The 27,725-nt window shown below is 39.0% G+C and overlaps 1 protein-coding gene across 3 annotated transcripts in view; it reads left to right on the plus strand.

Annotated features, from left to right (window-relative positions):
• FTO (FTO alpha-ketoglutarate dependent dioxygenase) overlaps positions 1–27,725 on the plus strand; it is a 424,741-nt gene that overhangs the window by 155,040 nt on the left and 241,976 nt on the right. For all 3 annotated transcript variants that reach the window (XM_064383071.1, XM_012447942.2, XM_064383072.1), the window contains exons 5-6: positions 12,787–12,866; positions 22,089–22,232. In XM_064383071.1, the coding sequence (XP_064239141.1) occupies positions 12,787–12,866; positions 22,089–22,232 (224 nt within the window). The remainder of the gene's footprint in view (positions 1–12,786; positions 12,867–22,088; positions 22,233–27,725) is intronic.

The following is a 27,725-nucleotide window of genomic DNA, read 5'->3' on the forward strand; positions in this document are numbered from 1 at the left end:
TGAAAATTTGCTGTTGTTTTAAATTTCATTTCTTTATTTGTTCATGAGGTTGAACATTTTTTATTTTTGTTGGCCATTGTTTACTTCTTTCTGTTATTCATTGGCTGATTGTATTTTGCTCATTTTTCTGTTGAGGTGTTAGTGTTTCTCTTAACATTTACTTTATCTAACCCTTCTGCCCGCTTCTTCCTAGGTATTTTCTTACATCCAATTTTCGATTTTTCACTTAGATTTTTAATATTTATTTTAGGAGAAACATCCTTCCATTTAAGTCTTAATTGTAATACTTGCATTAAATTAAATAACAATATTTGAAATTATTTAACTGTGTTTATGCTTACTGCTAGCTTTTTTTGTACTGTGATTTTAAAAAAAAGTATTGATGGTTCTCTTGGTCAGCCAAAATGTAGTTTCTAATAATATTCATGAAGACTAACAGCAGGGGAATGGTTGTGGCACATTCTTTGAGTCTTTGCATTGTGGAAGAGTGACTTCCTATCCTTTTACTTGTGAATAATATCTCCTTGATTGGCTATAGTATTCTTGAGTATCAGACTTTCCCCCTTAAAACTGTAGAGGCTGGGTGCAGTGGCTCACACCTGTAATCTCAGCACTTTGGGAGACCAGAGTGAGTGGATCACCTGAGGTCAGGAGTTCAAGACTAGCCTGGCTAACGTGGCAAAACCCCATCTCTACTAAAAATAGAAAAATTAGCCAGGTGTGATGGGGCATGCCTGTAATCCCAGCTACTCAGGAGTCTGAGGCAGGAGAATCATTTGAACCCTGGAGGCAGAAGTTGTAGTGAGTTGAGATCTATGACCTCTCATATTTAATGTTGGGAGATGTCTGAGGCCATCTTCCTTATGGTTTCATTTTAGTAAGCTGTATTTTCTGTTTGGACATTTGTAGTATTTTATATTTAATTTTTTAACATAATATATTTATGTCCTTGCTCAACCATTTTATAGTGCAGACTCTGGCCTTTTCACAACCTTGGAAAACATTCTTCCAGTGTTTCTTTGATTATTCTCAAATCTTTTTGTATCTTTATTTCTTTTTTTTTTTCAAGACAGAGTCTCGCTCTATCACCCAGGCTAGAGCACAATGGTGTGATCTTGGCTCACTGCAACCTCTGCCTCCCAGGTTCAAGCAATACTCCTGTCTCAGCCTCCTGAGTAGCTGGGATTACAGACACCCACCACCATGTCCAGCTAATTTGTGTATTTTTAGCAGAGATGGGGTTTCACCATGTTGGCCAGGCTGGTCTCGAACTCCTGGCCTCAAGTAATCCATCTGCCTTGGGGCTCCCAAATTGCTGGGATTACAGGTGTCAGCCACCATGCCTGGCCTGTATTTTACTTTCATTCTGTGATTCCTGTTAAGTATATTTTGATCTCCAGAATCTGTTTCTCATGTCTTAGGTTTTTCGTCACTAATTTCTTATATTTTCCCTGAGTTATAGGAGAATTTTTTGAGTTCACTCATCCGGCTCAGTAATTTGGTTTTTCTGCAGCATGCTTTCTGTTATTCACTCCATCTATCGCCATGTTACATGAAGAAATACTATTAAAAAAATCGATTGCAAGTGGTTTTTCCTGATCTCATCTTCATGTCTGCTTACCTTAATTTTACAGATGCAGTACCTTCTTGAATCAAGCATCTTCTTGAATAATTGAGAATTTTCTAAAATTTTATTGTGTCAGTTTGAATAAACCTTTTTCAGAAAACAGTTTTGATCAAAGTACCTCCACTCCTTTGAACTGTAGTCATTTTGCATAGTTCTGGCAATTACTCCTTACCTCTTTATCCTCACAGAAAGTGGACTAGTACTGGCTTATAGGCAAGTAGCTGAGATTGGTTCTGTGAGAGATTAGTATGGATTCCTGGCCAAATCCTTTACTTGAAGGAGGAAGAAAATGTGTCCTTTCACAGCCAGATAGAGATTTCATAAATTGGAGTGTGCTTAAGAACTTGTTTTTGTCTTCATGTGATGTGGATGCTTGCAGTATGAGCAAACCATGGTGGGTTTTGGGCCACTCCTACTATTGCTGTTGTTCCGGTTCCTGGTCTCTGCAATGACTCGTATTCAGAGTCATGGCTTATAACAGCAGCACATCCTGGGGCCTGTGAGTATCGCAGGTTGTGTACATAGAATGCTTGCTACAGAGGCAAGAGCCCTGCCCTCTGGGTGCCCCGTAAGCTTTTCTTGCCCTCCTGCTGCTCTCTGCTTTCTGAGTTAAGAGGTGAGCATTTCTCTCAGGATTTGATTGGTGTATTTATCAGGCTCGCTGCTGTTTTGGAGAGACAATCATGTGTCAGCCTTCTTTGCCCTTCTTTAATTCCACCTGTACTATATTCAACACAATGATTTGTATTTCTGGCATATTGAGCACCTTTCCCTAATAACAGTGCCAAAAGAGGTTTCGATCCATTTTTATGTTCCGCTGATTGTCTTATTGAGAATCTAGGAATGGGACAGGGCCTGTGTCTATACTGGCATCTTGCCAGGAACCTTCCCCTCCCCCTTTCATTGGCTATTAAATTCTGAAAATGTTTTCAGCCACGGATGGCCCCACATCTAGGAAAAATAAGGTCATAAATATTAAGATTGAGAGATGAGAATGGACAGGTAAGTAAGAATGAAAAGCTTCAGTGACTGTGTGAAGCTGGGAAGATTGGATTTCAGTATTGGGCTTATTTACCCTAAGAGTGCCTTTATCAAAACTCGTGATTGTTTCTGTAAGAAATTTGGGTGAAATGGCCCTGGTAACACACTGGGCAACAAATCCAAGGAAGTAAGGACTGGGGCAAATTTAGGGTGACCAACTGTCCTTTTGTCTGTGGGCAAGGGGGATCTCAGGATGCAGGACTTTCGGTATTAAAACCAGGAAAATCTTGAACATGAATTGTCACCCTACCGTAAATTATAGCATTGCTTCTGTGGTGTTTTATATATGAGATGAGATTTCATGCTACAGTGAATGTCCAGAGCTCTCTTCACCACTGCCAGGGTACACAGCACTCAGCCAGCAAAGAGTGAGTGCTTCTTTTCTTTTTGAATGTGTGTTGTCAAATCATCTACAAACTCTTACTCCAGCTGGATACAGAGCCAGTCAAGTTTTAGCTGTATTCTGAGATAGCTCTGGTAAATAGACGTTCTTTAATTTTTTTTTTTCTAAAAATTATTAGGAATAATCTTTCGAAGCTGGGAATGCCTTTAGTATATCCTTTGAGATGCACAATCCATGAAGTTTGAATTGCTTTTATAGACTTGGAGTTTTCGATAAACTAGAAGCTCTTCAATGAAAATTACAAGTTTCTTTTTTAAAAGTCATAAAGAATTAGATACAGTTGGAAGCGATTTCAAAAGAGTTGTTTGATTAGAGAGTTGCCAAGGATTTAAATGAAGGTGGAAGCCTCAAAGTATACCTTCTTATGTTGTGTTTGCCATTTGGCCTGAGTCACATTAATTGCCCCGCAGGGGAACAAAAGAACTTAACAAATATGCTCATTAAGGTGATGATTTTTCCCCTAATGATGTCTCTGGGTCCCAGGATTAATAGCACAGGAATAATAAGGCTTTTATTTGGGTAGATGAGACTGGCATTTATGTATTTCCTAGAAATTGTCCCAGTCTTTTATGCGAATCCAGCCTGGGGAACCCCCTTCAAACTCCACTTTTTAGTATTTTGCTTGATTCTGAAAGCCCTTTAGGCAACATAGGATCAACCAGAACTGCTCAGGAGTGTCCTCAGAGATGGCAAACAGGAAGAGAGAATGGTCGCTTAGCCGTCTTCATCCGGCCCTAAAGCCACACTTCGGAGCCCAAGTCTTTGCTTTTGATCCTCTATGTTGTTGTGTCTGTATTTGCATTTAAAACTCCAAATGTATCACTGATGTTTTCATCCTTACCTCTAATTGGATTTTGTGGTATTATTTATACGATGTCCTAAGGTTTAATCATTTGTTGCTGTGAAAACCCCAAGAGTTGTTCTTTTTTTTTGAGATGGAGTTTCTCTGTCATCAGGCTGGAGTGCAGTGGCGCATTTCTTGGCTTACTGCAACCTCCGACTCCCTGGTTCAAGAGATTCTCCTGCCTCAGCCTCCCGAGTAGCTGGGATTACAGGCACATGCCACCACACCTAGCTAATTTTTTTGTATTTTTAGTAGAGACAGGGTTTCACCATGTTGGCCAGGATGGTCTTGATCTCCTGACCTTGTGATCCACCTGCCCTGGCCTCCCAAAGTGCTGGGATTATAGGCGTGAGCCACCGCGCCTGGCCAAGAGTTGTTCTTGATTTTACTTTTCCCTGATTTTACTCATCCAATTCATTAGCATGTCCTATTGTCTTTTCCTAGAACCTTCTCAATCTGATGTCTGCTCGTCATCTCCTCCCCTGTCTCTGTAGTTCAAGTCACTATTAGCTCCTGAATGACTTACTGCCGACAGCTTCCTGACTGGTCTTCCTGCTTCAATTCTTGTTTCCCCCTTAGTCCTTCCTCTTTCATATAAAGCTGCCAGAGTGGTCTGTTCAAAGGCAGATTAAATTATTGATTCTTTTGAATTTACTATGCAGACAATAATAAAATCTGTAAATAAAGATATTCTATTTTTTCCATTTTCAATCTGTATGCGTTTTCTTTTCTTGTCTTACTGTGTCAGCCAGGTCTTCCAATATGATACTGAAAAGAAATGTTGGGAGGAGACATCCTTGTCTTATTCTTGCTCTAAGCAGAAAAGCCTCTAGGTTCACACTGCTAAGTATGGTGTTAGCTGCAGGTTTCCTTACACATTCTTTATGTGTTGAGGAAGTTCTTCTCTATTTCTAGTTTACTGAGAATTTTTATCATGAATGGGTATTACATTTGGTCAAATGGTTTTTCTGTACCTATTAGTATGATCGTACTTTTTTTCTTTGTAGCCTGTTGGTGTGATGGATTACATTAATTGATTTTTGAATATTGAATTTGTTCTTTATACCTGGGATAAATCTCACTTGGTCGTGGTGTATGATTCTTTTTATACATTGTTGAATTCAATTTGCTAATATTTTGATGGGGATTTTTACATCTATGCTTATGAGAGAATACTGGTCTTTATTTTCTTTCTTGTAATGTCTGTTCTCATAGAATGTGTTTGGAAGTATTTCCTTGTTATCTTTTAGTACAGATTGTTAAGAATTAGTATAACGTTTGGTAGAACTCAACAGTGAACATATTTGGGCCTAGTGCTTTGGAAGCATGTTAATTATCGATTTAATTTCTTTAGTAGAGATAGGCCTATTCATATTGTTCATTTTTTCTTGTGTGAGTTTTGACAGATTTTATTTTTTAAGGAATTGGTTCATTTTGTATAGGTTATCAGATTTTTAGGTAAAGAATTGTTCATAGTATTTTAAAATTATCCTTTTAATGCCCATTGGATCTATAGTGATGTCACTTCTTTCATTTCTGACATTAGTAATATGTTTCTTGTCACTTTTTTCTTAGTCTGGCTAGAGGTTTATCAATTTTATTGATCTTTTAAAAGAACTAGCTTTGCTTTTATTAATTTTCTGTATTAGTTTCCTGTTTTTTATTTCATTGAGCTACATTAACTTTTATTGTTTCTTTTCTTCTGCTTACCTTGGATTAATTTGTTCTTTTTAAAATTTCACACAATAGAATTTTAGCTTACTGATTTTAGATCTTTCTTCTAATATAAGCAGAATGCTATATTAATGCTATAAATTTGTGGCATTTAATGATATAAATTTTCCTCTAAGCAGTGCTTATGTTGCTTCCAACAAATTTTGATAAGTTGTATTTTCACTTTCATTTAGTTCAGTTTTCTTAAGGTTTTTTTTTTTGACCCACAGATATTAGAAGTGTATTGTTCCATCTCTAAGTATTTGGGGATTTTCCAGCTATCTGTCTGTTATTGTTTTCTAGTTTAATTCCATTCTGGTCTGAGGTCAGACATTGTATGATTTCCATTCTCTTAAATTTGGTAATATGTGTTTTATGGCCCAGAACGTGGTCTATTTTGTGGAATGCTCCATGTGAGCTTGATACTAGTGTGCATTCTGCTGTTGTTGAATGAAGTAGTCTATGTATGTCAGTAATATTCAATTGACTGATGGTATTATTGAGTTCAACTATGTCCTTAATGATTTTCTGCCTGCTGTATCTGTCCTTTTCTGATAGAGGGATGTTGACATCTCCAGTTATAGCTTGGATTTGTCTGTTTTCCCTTGCAGTTCTATCAGTTTTTGCCTTACATATTTAGATGCTCCATTATTAGGTGCGTACATGTTAATGACTGTTATATCTTCTGGGATAATTTACTCCTTTGACATTATGTACTGCTCCTTTTTCTTTCTTTCTTTTTTTTCTTGAGATGGAGTTTCGCTCCTGTTGCCCAAGCTGGAGTGCAGTGGCATGATCTCAACTTACTGCAACCTCCACCTCCCAGGTTCAAGCGATTCCCATGCCTCAGCCTCCCGAGTTGCTGGGATTACAGGTGCATGCCACCACATCTGGTTAATTTTTTTTATTTTTAGTAGAGACGGGGTTTCACCATGTTAGCCAGACAGGTCTCAAACTCCTGACCTCAAGTGATCTGCCCACTTCAGCTCCCCAAAGTGCTGGGATTATAGGCGTGAGCCACTGTGCCTGGCTACTACCCCTTTTGCTCTGTGATAATTTATTTTTACTCTGAAATCTACTCTGTCTGAAATTAATATAAGCATTCCAGCTTTCTTTAGATTAATGTTAGCGTAGTATATCTGTCTTCTTCATATCTTTAAGTTTGATCTGTGTGTATCTTTATATTTAAATTGAGTTTCTTGTAGACAGCATATAATTATGCCTTGTTTTTTAGCCATTCTGATAATGTCTTGTTTTTTCATGTGTGTATTTAGACCACTGGCATTTAAAGTGAATATTGTTATGCCTAGATTAATATCTATCATATTTGTTAATGTTTTATATTTTTTGTACTTGTTTTTTCCTAGTGTTTTTGTCTTCCATTCTTTTTCTGCTTTTATAGTTTTGAGTATTTCATGATTTCATTTCATTTCCTGTCTTAGCATATCAATTACATATATATTTTTTGACTTTTTAAAGTAGTGACCTAGAGGTTGCAGTATACATTTACAACTGTTTCAAGTCCACTTTCAAATAACACTATACTGTTTCACAGATAGTGCAAGTACAGTAAAACAAAATAGTCTCATAATTTTTTTCTCTCATCTCTTACACTCATTGCTATCATTAATCTCACTTATAAATAAGCATACAGGCTGGGCACAGTGGCTCACACCTGTAATCCCAGCACTTTGGGAGGCCAAGGTGGGCAGATCATGAGGTCAGGAGATAGAGACCATCCTGGCTAACAAGGTGAAACCCCATCTTTACTAAAAATACAAAAAAATAGCCAGGCATGGTGGCACACACCTGTAGTCCCAGCTACTCTGGAGGCTGAGTCAGGAGAATCACTTGAACCCAGGAGGTGGAGGTTGCAGTGAGCCCAGATCATGCCACTGCACTCCAACCTTGGTGACAGAGTGAGACTCCATCTCAAAACAACAACAACAACAACAACAACAACAAAAAACAGCATACATAGGCGCATGCACACACACACACACACACACACATATGTGGCATGTATAATTGAGTACATCATTGTTATTGTGAATAAATTGTTATCTCTTCTATCAATTAAGGATAAGAAAAATAATGTTTTTCATTTTACTTTCACTTACTCCATCTCAAAATCTTTTCCTTTATGTAGATCTGAGTTTCTGACCTGTATCATTTTCTTTCTGACAAATTTCTTGTAATACAAGTCTACTAGCAACAAATTCCCTGAATTTTTATCTGAAAAACTTTTTTTAAAAAATACTTTCTTCCCCCTCCCCTTCCCTCCCTTCCCTCCCTTCCCTCCCTTCCCTCCCCTTCCCCTCCCCACCCCTCCCCTCCCTTCCTTTTCCTTTTCTTTTCTTTTTTTTTGACGGAGCCTCACTCTGTTGGCCATGCTGTGATTTTCCTGCTTCAGTTTCTCGAGTAACCAGGATTACAGGCGTGTGCCACTGTGCCCACCTAAGTTTTGTATTTTTAGTAGAAACACGGTTTTACCATGTTGGCCAGACTGGTTTTGAACTCCTGATCTCAAGTGATCCACCTGCCTTGGCCTCCCAGAATGCTCGCATGAACCAACACATGTGGCCTGTTTCTCCTTTACTTTTGAAGGGTAATTTTGCAGGATCCACAATTCTAGGCTGCTGTTTTTTTCCTCTCAACACCTTATATGTTTGACTTCACTTTTGTATTGATTTCCCGGTCTTTGAGAAAAAGTCAGATTTTTGTTTGTTTGTTTGTTTGTTTACTCTTTTAGATATGAAGCTGTTTTTTGCTTCTGGTTTTTTGCAAAATTCTTTATCCCTCAACTTTCTGCAGTTTGAATATAATATGACTAGGTGTAGGTTTTTCCCTGAGCTTCTTGAGTCTCTAGTTTGGTGTCTAACATTAATTTAAGAACATTCTTAGTTACTATTGCTTCTAATTTTCTTCTGTTCCTTTTCCTCTTTCTTCTCCTTCTGTTATTACCATTATACATATATTATACCTTTTGTAGCTGTCCCATAGTTCTAGGTTTTTTTTTCCAGTCTTTTTTCTCTGCTTTTCAGTTTTGGAAGTTTCTCTAAACATATCCTCATGCTCGGAGATCTTTCCTCTATCTTGTTCAGTTTTCTAATGAGCCCATTAAAGGCATTATTCATTTCTTTTACAGTGTTACTGATTTCCAGCATTTTCTTTTTGATTCTTTCTTAGAATTTCCATTTCTCTACTTACGTTCCCTATCCGTTCTTGCATGTTGTCAACATTGTCCTTTAGAGTCTCAGAATAGTAATCATAGTTTAAAAAACATTTCTGATAATTTCTGCCATTTCTGACTCTGGTTCTGATTTTTGCTCAGTTTTTTCAAATGATGTTTTTTGCCATTTAGAAGGCCTTGTACTTTTTTCTTGATAGGTAGATGTGATGTACTGGATAAAAGGAACTGCAGTAATAATGTGGTGGTAGGGTATGTTGGAAGGGGAAGCATTCTAGAATCTTATGATTAAATCTCAGTCTTTTAGTGAGTCTATGCCTGTGAATTGTGAACCTCACAGTGCTTCTCATTTTCTTTTTTCTCATTCTTAGTTGCGATAGGATGGCTAGCAGGGGCTAGGATTTGTAGGTGGCACTGAGGTGTGTTCATGCCACTACACTCCAGCCTGGATGACATGTGAGACTCTGTCTCTTTAGAAAATAAATAAATAAATACATATATAAAGTGTCCACTGTGAGAACCTCAGAGCTCTTGGAGATAAAATTCACAAAAGCATGGGAGTTCCCTAAGACTGAATTCCTCTGGACTTTCTAATTCTCAGTTCTGCCTACATTGAGTCTCCAGCAATTCAGTAGTTACAGTTAAGGTTTTTCTACCCTGGTACTGGTTCTTATGCATGTTTCTGCTTCTTCGTTTTTACTCTGGTAAATTGTCATTCTTTGTTTCCAGTCTGTCTGTCTCTACAGAGTGAGGAATGACAAAATTACATGTCATTCAGAGCTGCTTCTCTTGGTTTTACAATATCTTTATATCCTTAACTTACCACAGTGTAACTTTGAATGTTAAACCACTTTTCTCTCTTTTCTCCTCTCCTTTGTGCTTTTTCACGTGTTTTACTTATGCATATGTAATAAACTTCACAATACATTGTTATTATTTTGGATTTAAATAGGCATTTATTGTTTCATGATATTTATTACTTATGTTACTTTTTATTCCTTTGAGCAGATCTGAATTCCTTCTGATATTATTTTTCTTTTGCCTGTAGAATTTCATAACAATTCTTATACTGTAAATCTACTGAATATAAATTGTTTCAGTTTCTTTCTGTAAAGTCTTTATTTCACTTTTATTTTGGAAAGGGTATTCACTATGTATAGAATAGTAGAGTGACAGTTTTTTCCAGTATTTTATCATCCAGTTGTCTTCTGAGTTTTATAGCTTCTGATGAGAAGTCCTCTGTCATTCTAATCCTTGCCCCTTTGTATTTAATGTCTCTTTTTCTGACTGCTTTTAACATTTTCACTTTATTACTGATTTTAAGAAATTTCATTATCACATGCTTTAGTCTGATATCATTTTTTTGCTTAGAATTTATTGAGCTTATTGGATCTCTGGTTTTATAGTTTTCATGAAATTTGGTGACTTTTTTGTCATTGTTTCTATAAAAATGTATATGTTTTTGTCACTCTTCCTTCCCTGGAATTCAAATTACATTTTTGTTAAATGGTTTAATATTGTTCTAGAAGTCACTCATGCTCTTTCATATTTTTGTAGTCTTTTTTTCTTTAGCCACTTTATTTTGCATAGTTTTTATTTTTTGTGTATTCTAGTTCACTGATTTTTTCTTCTGCAGTTTATAAATTACTGTTCATTTCATTCAGTGTGGGTTTTATTTCAGATACTACATGTTTAACCTTTAGAAGCTTGACTTCTATATATATGTAAAAGGACAGATATGTACATTTAGAATAAAAGAGAGATGTGAAAACCTCACATATTGTGTGTGTGTATGTATCTTTCATTTCCATGTTACTTTTTGAATGGATGTTGGATATTGCACGTGGTATTTATTGGGTGCCTGAATTTGTTATGTACTTTTACATACTTTTGACTTTTGCTCTGATCAATAATTAAATTACTAAGAAGAAGTTGGATCCTTTTTTTAAATTTTATTTTGGGATGGAGTTTGCTCTTATTTCCCAGGCTGCAGTGCAATTGCGTGATCTCGGGTCACCACAACCTCTGCCTCCTGGGTTCAAGTGATTCTTTTGCCTCAGCCTCCTCAGTAGCTGGGCTTACAGGCACCCACTGCCATGCCCAGCGAATTTTTGTACTTTTAGTAGAGACAGGGTTTCACCATGTTGGCCAGGCTGGTCTCGAGCTCTTGACCTCAGGTGATCCACTCACCTCAGCTTCCCAAAGTACTGGGATTATAGGCATGAGCCACCACGCCCACCCAGAAGTTGGATCCTTTTGAGGCTTAGTTTTAAGCCTTCCTAGGTGGGACTAGTGCAACTTTTAACCTAGGACTCATTTAGCCCTACTTCCACAGTGATGCTTTCCTAAGGATTTTCTAGTATCTCATGTAGTGGGAGCCATTTTGGTTGCTGGGAACATAAAATATTCCTGGCTATGTGTGAGATCTGAGATTGGTTCCACCTGCTACATTGTGATGCTTCTTTTTTTGGCCCTTGGGAAGTTTTTATTCACACATGCACAGGTCAGTGCTCTTTCAAATACTTGAGGGAACCCTTCTGCAATCGCTGTTTGCTCTCTGTATGGCTGTTTCTGTTCCAGCATTCTGCCTTTCAAGGCCCTGTGGCCTTGGCCTCCCTATTCTCCAATCTTGTCTTCTGAACTTGGCAAGAAAGAAAAAGAGACTCTGGTTTTTGACTTCTTCTTCTCTATTCTGTGGCATTGAAACTGTTTCCATGGAGTAAGTTAGGGCAGTCGTAAGCATCTCTCACCTATTTTGTTTCTCCTCTCCATGGGATTATATCTTGCTGAAACCTTTGATTCGTATTTTTGGTTTGTCGTTGCTTAAGGCAGAAGGGTAAACCTTGTCACTGTTACTTCATAATATTCATAGCAGAAATCCTGCCTTAATATTTTTTATTTCCTTTCTATGTTTAGAAATGATATGGTAGGTTGTTTCTGATGACACATAAGGGGCCTGTTGGCATTTGCCTCTTAGTTTCAGTCATTGTCGTTTTTGGTATCTTGATGAAAATCTTGTGTTGCCTATATAGGATATCATTGCAGGAGGACATTACAACTCTGTTTTTGTAATAGAGGAAGTCATGTCCTAAGCAGAGGTTGTATAGATTTTGCCTAACTTGTGTTATCATTTCTTAAGATATGCAACAACTTGGTCATTGGTTTTTTTCCCACTGCTTGAGGTTTTAAGAATATTCTTCAACTAATGAATTCACCACCTACTTCATTCTTGGGTTGTGAATCCCTGGACTTAAATTCTGTTCTAAGAGCCAAACATGCAACATGCTGAGTGAGTTGGTTTGTTGCCTGGAAAATGTTGGGGCAAAATGGATACTTTGATTATGGAGGGAAAGAGGCAGATTTTTCAGATAAAAGGTGTTCAATTCCAAATTCTGGTTTATTCTAAAGACAAGGGTAGAAGTCGATGTGTCATGAGAAAGTGAAAGAAGCTCAATCTGTAAACAGTAAATTTTATAGTGGGTGGGCAGTATAGGACCACAAATAAGTAGAGTGACCGTATATCTTGCTTGCTGAGGACAGTCCTGGTTTATACCTGTTGTTCTGGAATAATTAATAGCACCCCCTTTCACTCTTCAAAGTGTTATAGTTTGCATGATAAAAAAAATATATATATATATACACATTTAATTATATACATATGATTATATATCTACTTACACATACTTGCATATGTATAAGTATTTACAAGTATATCATATTTATTGTACACTTATACTTGTTATATATCTCATATATAATGTCTACTTATAAGTAGATACATATATAAAAATATATATATATATAGTCACCTCCTTATAAGGGATTGATTTAAAGACTACAAGGTAAATGTTGATTCCTTGGTTATTGAAAGATGGATTTACTGTTTACTTTGTGTTTTAGTTAAATAATATGCAGTATATACTGACTAATAAATATAGTTTTATAAACTTCTGGTGTTTTTCCTGTAGATGATCTCAATGCCACCCACCAACACTGTGTTTTGGCTGGTTCGCAACCTCGGTTTAGTTCCACCCACCGAGTGGCAGAGGTAAGTGTAAATAAAAATGTGATTTACACCTAACTGGATGTGACAGAAGTGGTTGAATGAGCAATTTATCATAGGGCTTTGGAAGAGTATTTGATGGGAAAATTGCTTCCATCTAACTTTACTTGTGTCTCTGTTTACTTGCTTTTTGAGCTTTGGATTGTGTTGGATACAGTTTTAGAAAGCTTATTCATGGCATGGGATAAGTGTATTTTGCTTCTTGGGGTTATGTTTCTTGGAGAAGGAAAATGTCATTGACAAGTGTTTATAGTTAGAGGTTTATTTAGAGGGTTGTATCTGTCAAGGCCAAGGGCAGGAGATCACCAGAGGAATTGGGGCAGATTTTTGCACTTGTGCATGTGTTAGCTATGGCTGGGTTCGGATGTTGAGAATTTTTAGTTCTCTTAACTTTTTGGTCAGACTTCTGGGCATGTGAGTGTAAATTAAAGAGAAAGTTACACTGTTGCCAAGGAATTTCTGAGCTCCCCATTTGTATTCATAACCCAGACTTTATTGCTAAATTCTGCCACCACTTGTAATGGCCGATGGTTAGCTGTTCAGACTAGTTCAGAATGGAAAACTAAGAAATGAGAAAGACTCATATTAGTCATGTTGGGGTCCCATGTACTCAGTTAAGAAGGGTTCCGGGCCGGGCACGGTGGCTCACCCCTGTAATCCCAGCCTGTTGGGAGGCCAAGGCGGGCGGATCACGAGGTCAGGAGTTCAAGGCCAATCTGGCCAACATAGTGAAACCTCGTCTCTACTAAAAATACATAAAAATTAGCTGGGTATGGTGGTGTGCGCCTGTAATCCCAGCTACTCAGGAGGCTGAGGCAGGATAATCTGTGAACCCGGGAGGCGGAGGTTGCAGTGAGCCGAGATCGCGCCATTGCACTTTATCCCGGGCAACAATGTGAGACTCCGTCTCCAAAAAAAAAGAAAAAGAAGTGTTCCATGGAGCAAGGCATGAAAAGGATTACAAGTGACCTTCTGCCTAAGCTTGTTATCTGTGCTTTGCTTTATAGCTTGACTTTTCAAGGGACTGCAGGGGACAAGTGTGAGAAAATTGGGTGGAAGTGGTACATCAAGGTGGCAGGAAGGGACAGGACAAGGTCCTCCTGCGGCAGTACTGCTGAGTCTATACGGCAGTGTCTTGTCTTTTGGTCATTAAGTAGCTTTACCAGTGGACCAATCATACTGCTGTGTGGCAGAGAGAATGAATGAGTATTTAAACCGAGATGCCAGCAAGGCTGTGCAGCACTTCTTTCTGCCTTTCTCCCCTTTCTTCTCTTTTCCAGTCACTCATTCATTTAAATATTTGAGTGCCTGTTATGTGTCTAACACTGTAGACCTGGGAGACAGAGCTGTCAACAGGACCATGATGCCCATCACCTTTGTTGAACTTTAGTTGGGGAGATAAATTTTAACAAACAAACAGAAATAATTGTCTTAGAGACCTAAAAGGAGTTCTGTTAGAAAAGAGGGAAGGGAGGGAGTAAGATAGGGAAAGACGAACAGAGGAGGAAGGGAGGAAAGAAGGATGGAAGGAAGGAAGGAAGGGAGGGAGGGAGGGAGGGAGGGAGGGAGGGGAACAGAGGGGAAGGGAAGGGAAGGGGGAGGGGAAGGGAAGTTGGAGGGGAGGGAAGGGGAGGGGCATTTATAGAGCATCTAATACGTACCTTGTATTGTACAGAAGGATTTCATTTCCCCAGTTATAGCCATCTGTCTTTCTAGCTATAACCCTCCCAGGACTCTCTTTCTTGTGTTGTAGATCACTTGAGTATGTGGCTACTTAAGTGCGCCCGTCTACCTCTTTCCTAATCTAATCTGGAAGAGTAGTCAGTCTTACACATATTAACTAATTTAATCCTCATAAGAACAATCACACCTAATTCATACAAGGATTAAATTAGTTAATATGTGTAAGTCTTTTTAGAACAGTAACTGGTATACAAAGAAGTTAGCCATTACCACTTTTATTAAATTACTTCTACTGCTATTACTGTCTTTTCATTTTATTCTGATGAAAAACTAATAGGAGATAGGAACAACTAAAGCTCTCTGTGGAAGGTGGTTCTGTCTTCATTTGTACACTAGAGTGTATATAATAAAGCAGGAGACATTAAATCATCAGCAAGTTTTGATTATAGGAATTACTATTCAGAAGGGATTCCAGTTTGTTCATTCTTCAAACTTTTATTGAAATTTATACCGTTCAAGGTATTCTTGTAGGGACTTGTGAACGGGAATGGTTATGTTCAGTATCTTCAAGATGTTTATAGTCTAAGGAGTACGTACAGTGAAGAATAGAAAGTAGCAGATAGCACAAGCTTTCCTGGGTGAGGTGGAGTTTGTAGTAGCCTTGTAGAATGAGTAAAATGTAGGGGATTGAACATGTAGGGATTAGGGGATTTTAGGACAGCAAATGGGATGAATCAAGACTGAGGTGTGAATCTTGTGATTGGGATGGAATGGGGATGCTTGGGGAATATTGACTGGCTGTAGTTTGAGTGAGTCTCAGGGTGCCAAAGGGAAGACTGGGAGATAAGGCTTCATGGGACCAGAAAGCATGGGACCAGGCTGCATGGGTGTGAAAATCTTGGATTTCAGATTAAATGTTTAAACTTAAGTTGATTGGCAGTTGTGGGCTATTGATTATTATTATTATTGTTATTTTGGAGACAGAGTGTCACTCTGTCACCCAGGCTAGAGTGCAGTGGTGTTATCTCAGCTCACTACAGCTTCCGCCTCCCAGGCTCAAGGATTCTCCTGCCTCAGCCTCCCAAGTAGCTGGGACTACAGGTGCATGCCACCATGCCCAGCTAATTTTTTGTATTTTTAGTAGAGACGGGGTTCAGACCGTAGTAGTTCAGACCCTAATCTCCATGAATAATGTAGGAGACATAGTATGAGACTTGGCAGCTGACTGACATGGAGAGAGGAATGTCGTGATGAGTGAATGAGTGAATGGAATGAACCAATGCTTTATCGGATGTTTTCCATGTGCCAGGCTCTAGGAGGACTCTTGAGTGTCAAGTCTGGATGGTTCAGGGATGACATTACTTAGTTCAAATGGGGCCCAAGACATTAGAGCAAGATGATAGTAAGTTTTGAACAGGCTGGGTTGGAGCTGCCAAGTGGAACGATCTAGCAGATAAATTGAAATGTGTGAGGAAAACATATGAGACAGCAGGATACTTCTCACCCACGCCCCCCTGCAATAAATACAGACAAGCAAAAGTTCCCAAAAGTAGCGCTTCGGGGTTACAATTCTCCCCAGCCTTATTTCCTTTTTCCACCTGGACCAATTTCATATTGCCATTAGAGCAGCATTGCTTTCAAAATATCCTGAGGCATAGCTTTCTCTGATAAGTCATAGCTGTGTTTGTGTCTTCTAATTTTTAGACCAAATTTTGAGCACATATTAACTTTAAGTAAAGAGGTGAGCGGGTATAGTGATCCTGTTGAGAGAAAAATGTTACCCCAAATCGAGAATTTTGTGTTTTCTATGCTTCTGTTCAAGCTACGTGGCTTTTTATTCATTGGACACATATGTGAATATATTACTTTTTATATCATAGAGCCGGGGTCATCAAACGATTGCTCACAGGCCAGCTGACTTTGTAAGTAAAGTTTTATTGGAATGCAGCCACACTCATTTGTTTATATACCATTTATGGCTGTTTTGGAGCTACAGAGGCAGAGTTGAGTTGTTGCAGCATAGACCTATGGCCTGCAAGCCTAAAATATTTATTGTTTGCTATTTTAAGAAAAAGTTTACTGACCTGTGTTATAGATGATCATCTGTAAACAGGCCTTAAAAATCACCTTAAAATTCAAAGTGTTTTCTCAATGATCGCTGTTTTAAGTGATCTACCAAAAGTAAAAACTAACAGTATTCAGTGTTGGCAGGGTTACACTGAAGCTGCTATAATTCATATACTTCTGATAGTTTTTCCAATTGGTCTACTTTTTAAAAAGCTACATGGGAATATGTATAAAGCACCATAAAAGTATTCCTGTTTTTGATCTCATAAAACTATTTTTAGGAGTCAAATCCAGGAAATTATTAAATGGAACTGTTTTATACATTAAGATGTTTATCTAGCGTAATCCATAGTAGTGAAAAGTTAGGCACATCCTTAATGCCTTTATAGTATGTGATCAGTTAATTAGATAGTTAAATATCACCTTAATTCGCAACCATTGAAAATAGTTATTTTGAATATTTGTGGACAGACAGTGAAAAACAGCATCGACATTGATATGGATACACTGATTACAACTGTATATAGACACAGAATACCATGCGCTAAGGAAATAGAAATAGGTTAAGCTGGCAAGATTATGTTTTATTTTATTTGAAAACTTTTATTTCTTCTTATATTATTGTTTTCAATAGTAGAAGCAGCAAAAGGCTTTTTCCCCAGCACTGAAGTTCCTTTATAGTTTTCTTTAATGGAAGAGGGAAAGAAATTCATACAAGTTTATCATCCTCACTTATTCTACAAATGTCCCCTCCTTCATACAGTATTAGCATTACATGTCTTATCTGTGTCAAACAAAATGATTTGCTATTTTCTGCCTATTCACACTATATAGGAAACAAATTGTGTTAAGGAAATGATGTTCTGAAATTCATTTCAGTTACCACAAAAGAAATCTTGGCAGTTTTTGTTGCATATGATTAGATTATATCTGATGGCTCTTGGCCTTTACTGGATTTTAGTTTAGTTTTTTTTTTTTTGGGGGGGGACGAAGTTTGCTCTTGTTGCCCAGGCTGGAGTTCAATGGTGCAACTTTGGCTCACTGCAACCTCTGCCTCCCAGGTTCAAGTGATTCTCCTGCCTCAGCCTCCTGAGTAGCTTGGATTACAGGCACCTGCCATCACACCCAGCTGATTTTTTGTATTTTTTGTAGAGATGGAGTTTTGCCTTGTTGGCCAGGCTGATCTCAAACTCCTGACCTCAGTTGATCCACTCACCTCTGCCTCCCAAAGTGCTGGGATTACAGGCGTGAGCCATCATGCTGGCCTAGATTTTAGTTTTTGATAATTGTGGCAGCATGTTCTTGGGATTCAATGCAGAATATCTTTTTTAAGAAATTTAAATTTTATGTGTAATTATATTTTGAATAGCTAGTTAACACAAATAGTTCAAAATTAAAAAAAAAATACCTAAGGGTATGTAGTTAAAGTCTCTTTCTCTTCAGTCCAATCAGGTCCTCCTCCCCAGAGGCAACCAATGTTATCAGGTTCTTGTTATTCTTTTGGTGATATTTAATATATAAGTAAATATGTAATTTCAAAAATAATTTAATACAAATGGTAGCCTGTTACATACACAGTTCTGTACTTTTGTTTCAGTAAACTTTAGTAATAATTACTCATCAGTATATAGTTCTTATCTTGGAGTAGGTAATGGCTTTCCAGATATGACATCAAAAGCGTAAACAACTGAAGAAAAAAACAGATAAATTGGACTTCATCAAAGTTAAAAACTTTTATACTTCAAAGGATACCATTTGTGGGTATCCTTAAGGGGACCCATAGAATGGGAGAAAATATCTGCAAATCATGTATCTCATAAAGCACTTATATCTCGAATATTCAAATAATTCTTACAACTCAATAATTCAAAAGAGAAATGATCCAATTTAAAATGGCAAAGGAACTGAATTAACATGTCTCTAAAGAACATATACAGGCTGGGTGCAGTGGCTCATGCCTGTAATTCCAACACTTTAGGAGGTCAAGACAGGTGGATCACTTGAGGCCAGGAGTTCAAGACCAGCCTGGCCAACATGGTAAAACACTGTCTCTACTAAAATTTCAAAAATTAGACAGGTGTGGTGCCATGTGTCTATTTGTCTGTTTTTTTTCCCTTTGGTTGTTTATGATTTTGATGTCATATTTAAAAAACCATTACCTACTTCAAGATAAGAACTATGTATTAATGGGTAATTATTACCAAAGTTTACTGAAACAGAAGTACAGAACTGTGCATATAGTAGGCTGACATTTATATTTAAAAATATTTTTAATAATCCCAGCTATTCTGGAGGCTGAGGCAGGAGAATCACTTAAACCCAGGAGGTGGAGGTTGCAATGAGGCGAGATCGTGCCACTACACTCCGGCCTGGGTGATAGAACAAGACTTCATCTCAAAAAAAAAAAGAAGGTATACACATAACCAGTAGACATATGAAAAATGCTGAACATCATTAGTCATGAGGGAAATAGAAATCAAAACCATGATGGGATAACATTTCATACCCACTAGGATAGCTAGAATAAAAAAAAGACAGTGACAGTTGTTGGTGAGGCCATGCAGGGGGTGGGACTCTCATGCACCACCTGAGGGAATATAGAGTGGTACAGCCACTTTGGGAAACAGTCTGGCATGTCTTTGGAAAGTTAAATCCAAAGTTATCCCATTACACGCAATTCCATGCCTAGGTAGATACCCAAGAGTGATGGAAACTTCTACAGGAATGTTCATAATCACCAAAAAGTGGAAACAGCCCGAAGATTCATCACTTAACGAATGGATAAATGAAATATGGCATATCCATACAATTAAATATTATTTGGCATTAAAATGAAATACAGTAATGATGCATGCTACAACGTGAATGACTCTTGGAAACATATGAAATGGAGGCAACCAGTTACAAAAGATCACATATTACATGATTTCATTTATATGAAATGTCTAGAATAGGCCTCTCTATGGACATAGAAAGTAGATTAGTGGTTGCCTAGGGTTGGAAATGTTGGGGGCGACTGCTAAATGGCACAGGGTTTCTTTTTGTGGTGATGAAAATGCTCTAAAATTAATTGTAGTGATGTTTGTATAACTGTGACTATACTAAACAACATTGCATTATACACTTTAAATGGTTGAATTTTATGATATATGAATTATACCTCAAATAAAGCTGTTACCAAAAAAAAAAAAACTATCTCAAACTAAGCCTGATTATAGGTTATTTAAATAAAATAAAACACTGTACACCCAGAAAAAAATTATTCCACTCCCTCTCTCTTTTTTCTCTGCAACCATAGTTCATTAAACTAGTTGCTGTTGTTGAGAAATTTAGATTATTTCCAATCTTTAGGTACAATAAATGAAAATGCAATTAATAATCTATGTAGCTCACTCCATACTTGGGAAAGTAAAGGTGCAAGTAGGAGAACTTTCTAGATAGACGTCATTTTAAAAAGATGTGATAGGCTGGACGCGGTGGCTCAAGCCTGTAATCCCAGCACTTTGGGAGGCCGAGGCGGGTTGATCACGAGGTCAAGAGATCGAGACCATCCTGGTCAACATGGTGAAACCCCGTCTCTACTAAAAATACAAAAATTAGCTGGGCATGGTGGCGCGTGCCTGTAATCCCAGCTACTCGGGAGGCTGAGGCAGGAGAATTGCCTGAACCCAGGAGGCGGAGGTTGCGGTGAGCCGAGATCGCGCCATTGCACTCCAGCCTGGGTAATAAGAGCGAAACTCCGTCTCAAAAAAAAAAAAAAAAAAAAAAAAAAAAATTAGCCGGGCATGGTGGTGTGCACCTGTAATCCCAGCTACTTGGGAGGCTGAGGCAGGAGGATCACTTGAACCTGGGAGGGGGAGGTTGGGGTCAGCTGAGATCATGCCATGCCACTGCACTCCAGTCTGGGCCAGAGACCTTATCTCAAAAACAAAACAAAAATAAAAAAACAAAAAGAAAAGCTGTTGTAGAGGTTGCTGTGGGACAAAAATGAGTGGCCATGTACCTATTTTCTTTGTGGGTTTTGGTTTTTTTTTTAATGTCAGGAAATTGGAGTTGGCTGCCCTTGTGTACCCAGCACTCTGGGATCCTCATATTAAAATACATATTAGTCAAGCTTCTGTTTTTTGGCACAGAAACTTTATTTTTCCCAGGCTTGTTGATGTCACATTGTATAAAATGGCAGTAAATGTACAAGGAATTTTTATATCAGAGGATTAGCCTTCAAGGTTATTTCCACGGGCTCAGTTTAAATTATAAATAATAAAACCAAAATATTTTAGGGGTACATTTTCCTCATTGGGACTGAAGGGTATTTATAGCTGACTTTTTTTCATTCTAGGAAATCATTTTATTATCAAAACAAGCGGATGCACTGGCTATGTGCATCGGCCTCTTTTCTGACATATGATCATTTATAAAAAGGAGTTTGTCCATTTGACCTCTGTTTTGCTTCCACAGACTGAGAGAGGGATGAACTAGTTATCTGTGTCCTTGCTGAGGCCCAGGTACTAAGTTACGCCTTCGAATGTGCCTGGAGGGCATGAGCCGCATATTCTCCATTATTTGAAGAATCTATTCTGCCAAGGACTGCCAGTGCCTAGTGTATGCTTTTTGCAGAAAAGGGAAATGAGTTCTTTGCCTCGTGATTATAACTTCATTTTTCCCTCTGTCATGATGGTACCATGGAGTGTGCTTTTGAACCAGTTCTGCAGCCTGATTACCTATTGTTAGTCTCAGGGCATTTGAGATAAAACGTCAGTGTCCTTGACTTCTTGGTTAACCAGTTATTCATCCAACAGTTATTAAATTTTTTTCACTTTTTGGACTCAGTTCTAGATGTTGTAGTCTATATAGAAAATGTGTTTAATACAAATAAACAGGGCATTAGTCTCTGGGACCCTAATGTTTAGTTAGTGATATGAGGCCCACGTATAAGAAAACCAGCAAACTAAGTAGCCCACATGAAGACAAACTGGCAGCATAGAGCCAGTGGAACAGGCCACTTGAGTAGTTCTTGAGTTAAGGAGTATAGGCTGGGTACGGTGGCTCACGCATATAGTGGGAGGACTGCCTGAACTCAGCAGTTTGAGACCATCTTGGATAATATAGCAAAATCTTACCTCTTTCTACAAAATAAAAATTAAAAAAAATTCGCCAGGCAGAGTGGTGGGTGCATGCCTGTGGTCCCAGCTATTCAGGAAGGTGAGGTGGGAAGATTGCTTGAGCCCTGGAGTTTGAAGCTGCAGTGAAACATGATTGTACCACTATACTCCAGCCTGGGTGACACAGCGGGACCCTATCTTAAAATTTAAAAAAAAAAAAAAGAGGAGTATAGACTGAGCCATGGGGGCAACAGGTGAATTCACAGCAAGGGACAGATATGAACAATCCTAGGAAGGGTGGCATGGTAAACTTAGATTTTGCCCATAATTGTGATTGCTGGTTCTGTCTCAACAGTGCTCGACAGGAACCTTGGATTATATTTTACAACGCTGTCAGTTGGCGCTGCAGAATGTCTGTGACGATGTGGCCAATGGTGATGTCTGTTTGAAATCCTTTGAGCCTGCAGTTTTGAAACAAGGAGAAGAAATTCACAATGAGGTAAGGACATTCTTTTATTTTTATTTTTTTCTGAGATGGAGTCTTGCTCTGTCACCCAGGCTCGCGTACAATGGCACGATCTCAGCTCACTACAACCTCCACCTCCCAGGTTCAAGTGATCCTCCTGCCTCAGCCTCCCAAGTAGCTGGAATTACAGGCGTGTGTCACCATGCCTAGCTAATTTTTGTATTTTTAGTAGAGACGGGGTTTCCCCATGTTGGCCAGGCTGGTCTCGAACCCCTGACTTCAAGTGATCTGCCTGCCTCGGCCTCCCAAAGTGTTGGGATGACAGATGTGAGCCACTGCACCCACCAAGACTTTCAAGAATTGTGAAAGATCTGAGATTCTACCCTACTTGCAAGCTACAAAGTAATCTGCCACAGTTTCATACCAGCATAATTCATGAGACTCTTAGGTCAGAGATGGAGGACAGGTCATTACGTACAACAATAGCAGTCACCAGAGTCTCAGTATTTTTGTGTTAGTTCACGAACTTAGTCTGTTCAGGCTGCAGTAACAAAATAGCATAAACCAGGTTCCTTCTATACAACAGAAATTTATCCTCACTCTTCTGGAGGGTGGCAAGTTCAAGATCAAGGCACAGGCGATTTGATGTCTGGTGAGGGCTCGTTTCCTGGTTCATAGATGGCACTCTCTCACTTTCCTTACGTGGTGCAAGGGCCTGACAGGCTCCCTGTGGTCACTTTTATAAGGCTACTAAACTCATCATGAGAGCAGAGTCTTCATGATCTCTCACCTCTAAAAAGCCCCACCTCTTAATGCCATCACCTCAGATGTTAGGATTTCAGCGTAAGAATTTTGGAGGGACATACACATACAGACCATAGCCTCCTCCCAGCTGCTGTTTCTATAGGGCAATGCAAAGTAGGCCAGATAACACGTATACCTTGAGGGGTTGCATTACAGGAGAGGAACCTCAAGCTACTGGAACCTAATCTTTTTAAGGACAGTAAGCATGCCCATCCTTTGCTTTAGATCAAGACACTGTCTTTATCTTCCAAGTCTGTATGCACACCTGCCCTTTGTTCTGGAGGGAGAAACTCTCTATCAAGTCTGTTGCCATATAGCCATCCTTGCAATGAGGGTCTGTACACAGGGCAGTCAGTGCTTACTCACAAGACACGCAGAAGCACAAGAGACTCAGGAAGAATAGTCTCCCAGTAAGGACTGCTGGGAATTGAGAGTAGGCCCTAGGAGCAAGTGTCAATGCCTTGCTTTTCATTTATGAAATTAGTTGCAATTCTCTAGTCTGTGAGACTGGCAGTCTGGATCCCATGGGTCAATGTTTTACAAACTCTACTTTTCCCACTAATACCCTCTCAATATTTGCTTTATCTTTAGAAAACATACATTGTCTAGTTACTTAATATTTTTCTTTAAGTCAACACTTTTTTTCAACATATATGAATTTCTTTAAAAAGGAAGCTTTGTATTGCTACTCTAAGTGGAAATCCAGTATCATTAGCCAAAAGAAAAAGTATCCAGAAAAATAGGTCCAATGAAAACAGGGTAATGTTATTACATTCCAGCAGATATTCTTGTCTGGAGGAGGCTCTGAGACTCAAGTTTCCTTTCTTCATGTTAAGGAGGGAGATTAGTGGTAATGGTTTCACAGCTTCATAAATTTTCTAATAATCATTGGATTCCACACTTACAATGTGTGAATTTTATGGCTGGTAAATTATACCTCAAAAAAAAAAAAAAAAAAAAACCCGTTAAAAGAAAAGAAAAAAAAAAGGAGACACTGAACTGTGGTAGAGAACTGAAGTTCATTCACCAATCTGAGAAGTTCTTTTAGATATAATGAAAAGGACTGATGGAGAATTTGGAGTTAAAAAATGTACTTATGCATCCTTTCTATAATTAATTACCAAGCATGTGCCAGACACTCTTCTAGGTGCATTAGAATATATTGGTGAATAACATAGACATTCTAGTACAGGGAGATGATGGTAAGTAATAAACATAATACAATGGTAGATTACATAGTATGTTAGAAGTTGATAAGTACTATAGAAAAAAAAAAAAAAAAAACAGAGCAAGATGATGAAACTTGAGAGAACTAGAGAGCCTCCCTGTTGAAAAGATATCCTTTGAGCAGAGAATTGAAGGACATGAGAGAGAGCCACATGGACATCTGGGGAATTGCATTTAGGGCAGAAGGAACAGCCACTGCAAAGGCTGTGTGGTGGGAGAATTCCTGGAGTCCAAGGAACAGATCAGGAACAGTATTGTTTGAGTGGAGGAAGTAGTGCCGCTACTTGTAGGAGAAGAGGTCACAGAGGTCATTCCAGGAGACTGGGAAGCAGCAGATTACATAGGTCCTTGGAGGCCTTTGTAAGGACAAGGACTTTCCTTTTTACTCTGCAGGAAATGAGGAGCCATTGAAGAGTTTTGAGCGAAGAAAAAGTAATGTCTTCTCCCATTGAGATATATAATCTTTTTAATGTCTTAATAAGTTATTTAATACCTTGTGAGCTGCTCCACACTTTATGAAACATTGTCATAATCTCCAGAACCACAGGGGAAGCAGTTCTGCCTTTCAGGGGACTAGTAACCACTTCTAATGCTGAGCTCAAGTCTGACTTGCTTCCCTTCATTGTGCCTGATGGGTGTCCCACTTTCTCTCTCATTAGTCCCTGCTGGAGACATTGCTGATAGCCAGAATTTCAGGACAGAAGACATTTATGACCTCACTGAATTAGATCGGGGAGCAAAGTTATGTCTTTTTCCATATTTATAGTATAGAAATCCTAATCTCAAAATTTAGTTATTTCCTTCTCGAAAACTCTCACAATTTTCAGAGTCAGACTAGCAGAATGGGTGCTTTCTTTAACATGCCTATGGCCTATCTTATTTCCCTATCCTTTCTCATCTTTTGTGACTGACTGTGATGTTCTGTTACCATCAATGGAAGGGAGAAATCTGTAAAATCACACATATATCTAACACAATATTGTCATCTAAGTCTGTCTGCTTCAGGCTAGCTGTGGTGGCTCATGCCTGTAATCCCAGCACTTTGGGAGGCTGAGGCAGGTGGATCACTTGAGGTCAGGAGTTCGAGACCAGCCTGGCCAACATGGTGAAATGCTGTTTCTACTAAAAATACAGAAAATTAGCTGGGCATGGTGGTGGACACCTGTAATCCCAGCTACTCGGGAGGTGGAGGCAGGAGAATCCCTTGAACCCAGGAGGCGGGAGTTGCAGTGAGCCAGGACTGTGCCATTGCACTCCAACCTGGGTAACAAGAATGAAACTCTATCTTAAAAAAACAAAAAATTGTCTGCTTCAGAAAGTGACTGGCTGCTTTTGACCTTGTGTGTCAGGGAGGTGGGGCAGAGATGTACTGTATTGGAAACCTTGGCCCCCCCCTGGGTTGAATACAGAGAGTAATCTTAAATTTAAATAGTGTGTATGCCAGTCTTTACCATCCCACCAATCCTTGATTCTTCAAGGTCATCTCCTTACTTTCACAATTAATTCCATATGTCAGGGCACATTGTCAGATACTCTTCTTTTGCCATACAAGTTGCTCTGGGATTCAGCAGTTGCATGCCTACTCTCTACTTTGTCCTGTTGTTAAATGGAAGCACACGTGTCCATAAAGTTTCTTGCTTGCTTTCCCCTTTCTGCCAGGCCATGTGTCTTTGCTGGACGAGTCACAGGATGAAGCCCTCGGTTTTATATACTGCTAGCTCTCAGTCTGTGTGGGTTTAGAAGTGGTTTGTTTTCCTTGTCTAGGATGATTTCTAACTAAGAAGTTTGGGAAGTTTGGTCATATGTTTTAGAGTACCTTCTTGGAGATATTTTTTCTGATTTAAGATGCTTAGGAAAGATTCTTGTTTAATTATAAGCAGAATCTTCTTCCGTGTTATTAAATGGCCCACTTTCCTTTTTAAAGATAGTAAAATGTGGAATTCAGCCTCTTAGTAAGTTTCCCACATGTGTGGGAAGAATGGAATGTTTCATAGTATTGTCTGGCTCTCATTTTCTTCTGATTAGACCTGTGGCTTCCTTATAACTACTGCGAAAGGGTCTTCATAGGCTATCTCTTTGTAGATAGAGCCTTACCACGTCTTCCTGGTCTAATTTCTTTCTCAGTGAAATAATTTACTTCTATTATTACAGTGAGACACTAATCCCAAGGGGCGTGTTCACACATCTCATGAGGGAACTGCATGGCTGACTTGGGACCATATCAAGAGTCTAAACAAACTTGGCAGAAGAAAAGTAGGTGACATTTGCTGACCCGTAGGAGTAATGGAGATGATTTACAGCTATACGATGATAAAGTGACTGAGAAATATTCTTTTTTTTTTTTTTTTTTTTTTTTTTTGAGACGAAGTTTTGCTCTTGTTACCCAGGCTGGAGTGCAATGGCGTGATCTCGGCTCACCGCAACCTCCGCCTCCTGGGTTCAGGCAATTCTCCTGCCTCAGCCTCCTGAGTAGCTGGGATTACAGGCACACGCCACCATGCCCAGCTAATTTTTTGTATTAGTAGAGACGGGGTTTCACCATGTTGACCAGGATGGTCTCGATCTCTTGACCTCGTGATCCACCTGCCTCGGCCTCCCAAAGTGCTGGGATTACAGGCTTTAGGAGAAATATTCTTTTGAAATCTTACTAGCTTTGCTCTCCAATGCCTGAGTGCCCAATGACTGAAGTCCAGACGTGTGGGTTGATTCTATTTCTTTCTCCTCTTCTAGACTTATTTCCATTAAGTGCATGTTCAAAATCAGGGAGTTTGGTTTGTAAGTATCGTGAAAACTTTGAGAGAACCCTGAGAGCTCCTACTGGTTGTCACCCTACTGTTGACGTCTTCAGGGATGTGTTACCCGTGGAATGATCCTTGGCCCCAAGTGAGCATTTGCCCTCCTGATGGCTTGCTTCTTATTTCTGCTCTGTTAGCTATGAGCCTCCTTTGAGAGGCTACAACTCTGGAGAAGGGAGGAAGACCCAACTCCTGTCATGCTTATAACTTCATCAGTCAGTCAATATGGTTAGTCATCGATGTTTGTTTGTTTGTTTGTTTTTGAGACAGTGTCTCGCTGTGTCACTCAGGCTGGAATGCAGTGGAGCAATCTTGGCTCACTGCAACCTCTGCCTCCTGAGTTCAAGCAGTTCTCTTGCCTCAGCCTCCCAAGTAGCTGGGACTACAGGTAGATGCCACCACGCCTAGCTAATTGTTTGTATTTTAGTAGAGACGGGGTTTCACCGTGTTTCCCAGGCTGGTTGTGAACTCCTGAGCTCAGGCAGTCTGCCTGCCCCAGCCTCCCAAAGTCCTGGAATTACAGGCATGAGCCACTGCACCTAGCCGCTTGTCTGGTTTTTTATCTCTAAAGTAATTAGGACTCACTGTACTTTGAGTCCTGACCCTTTGCTTTTTGTTCACTGTCCATGCTGTAGCTTTCTTTTCTAATTTCCAGAGTTTAAGGGGAAAATTTATTTTTTAACTCAGACTCCGAATCAAG

Source organism: Aotus nancymaae, unplaced genomic scaffold (assembly GCF_030222135.1).
Source record: "Aotus nancymaae isolate 86718 unplaced genomic scaffold, 86718_ANA_hifiasm-v0.15.2.pri h1tg000030l, whole genome shotgun sequence".
Taxonomy (NCBI): Eukaryota; Metazoa; Chordata; class Mammalia; order Primates; family Aotidae; genus Aotus; species Aotus nancymaae.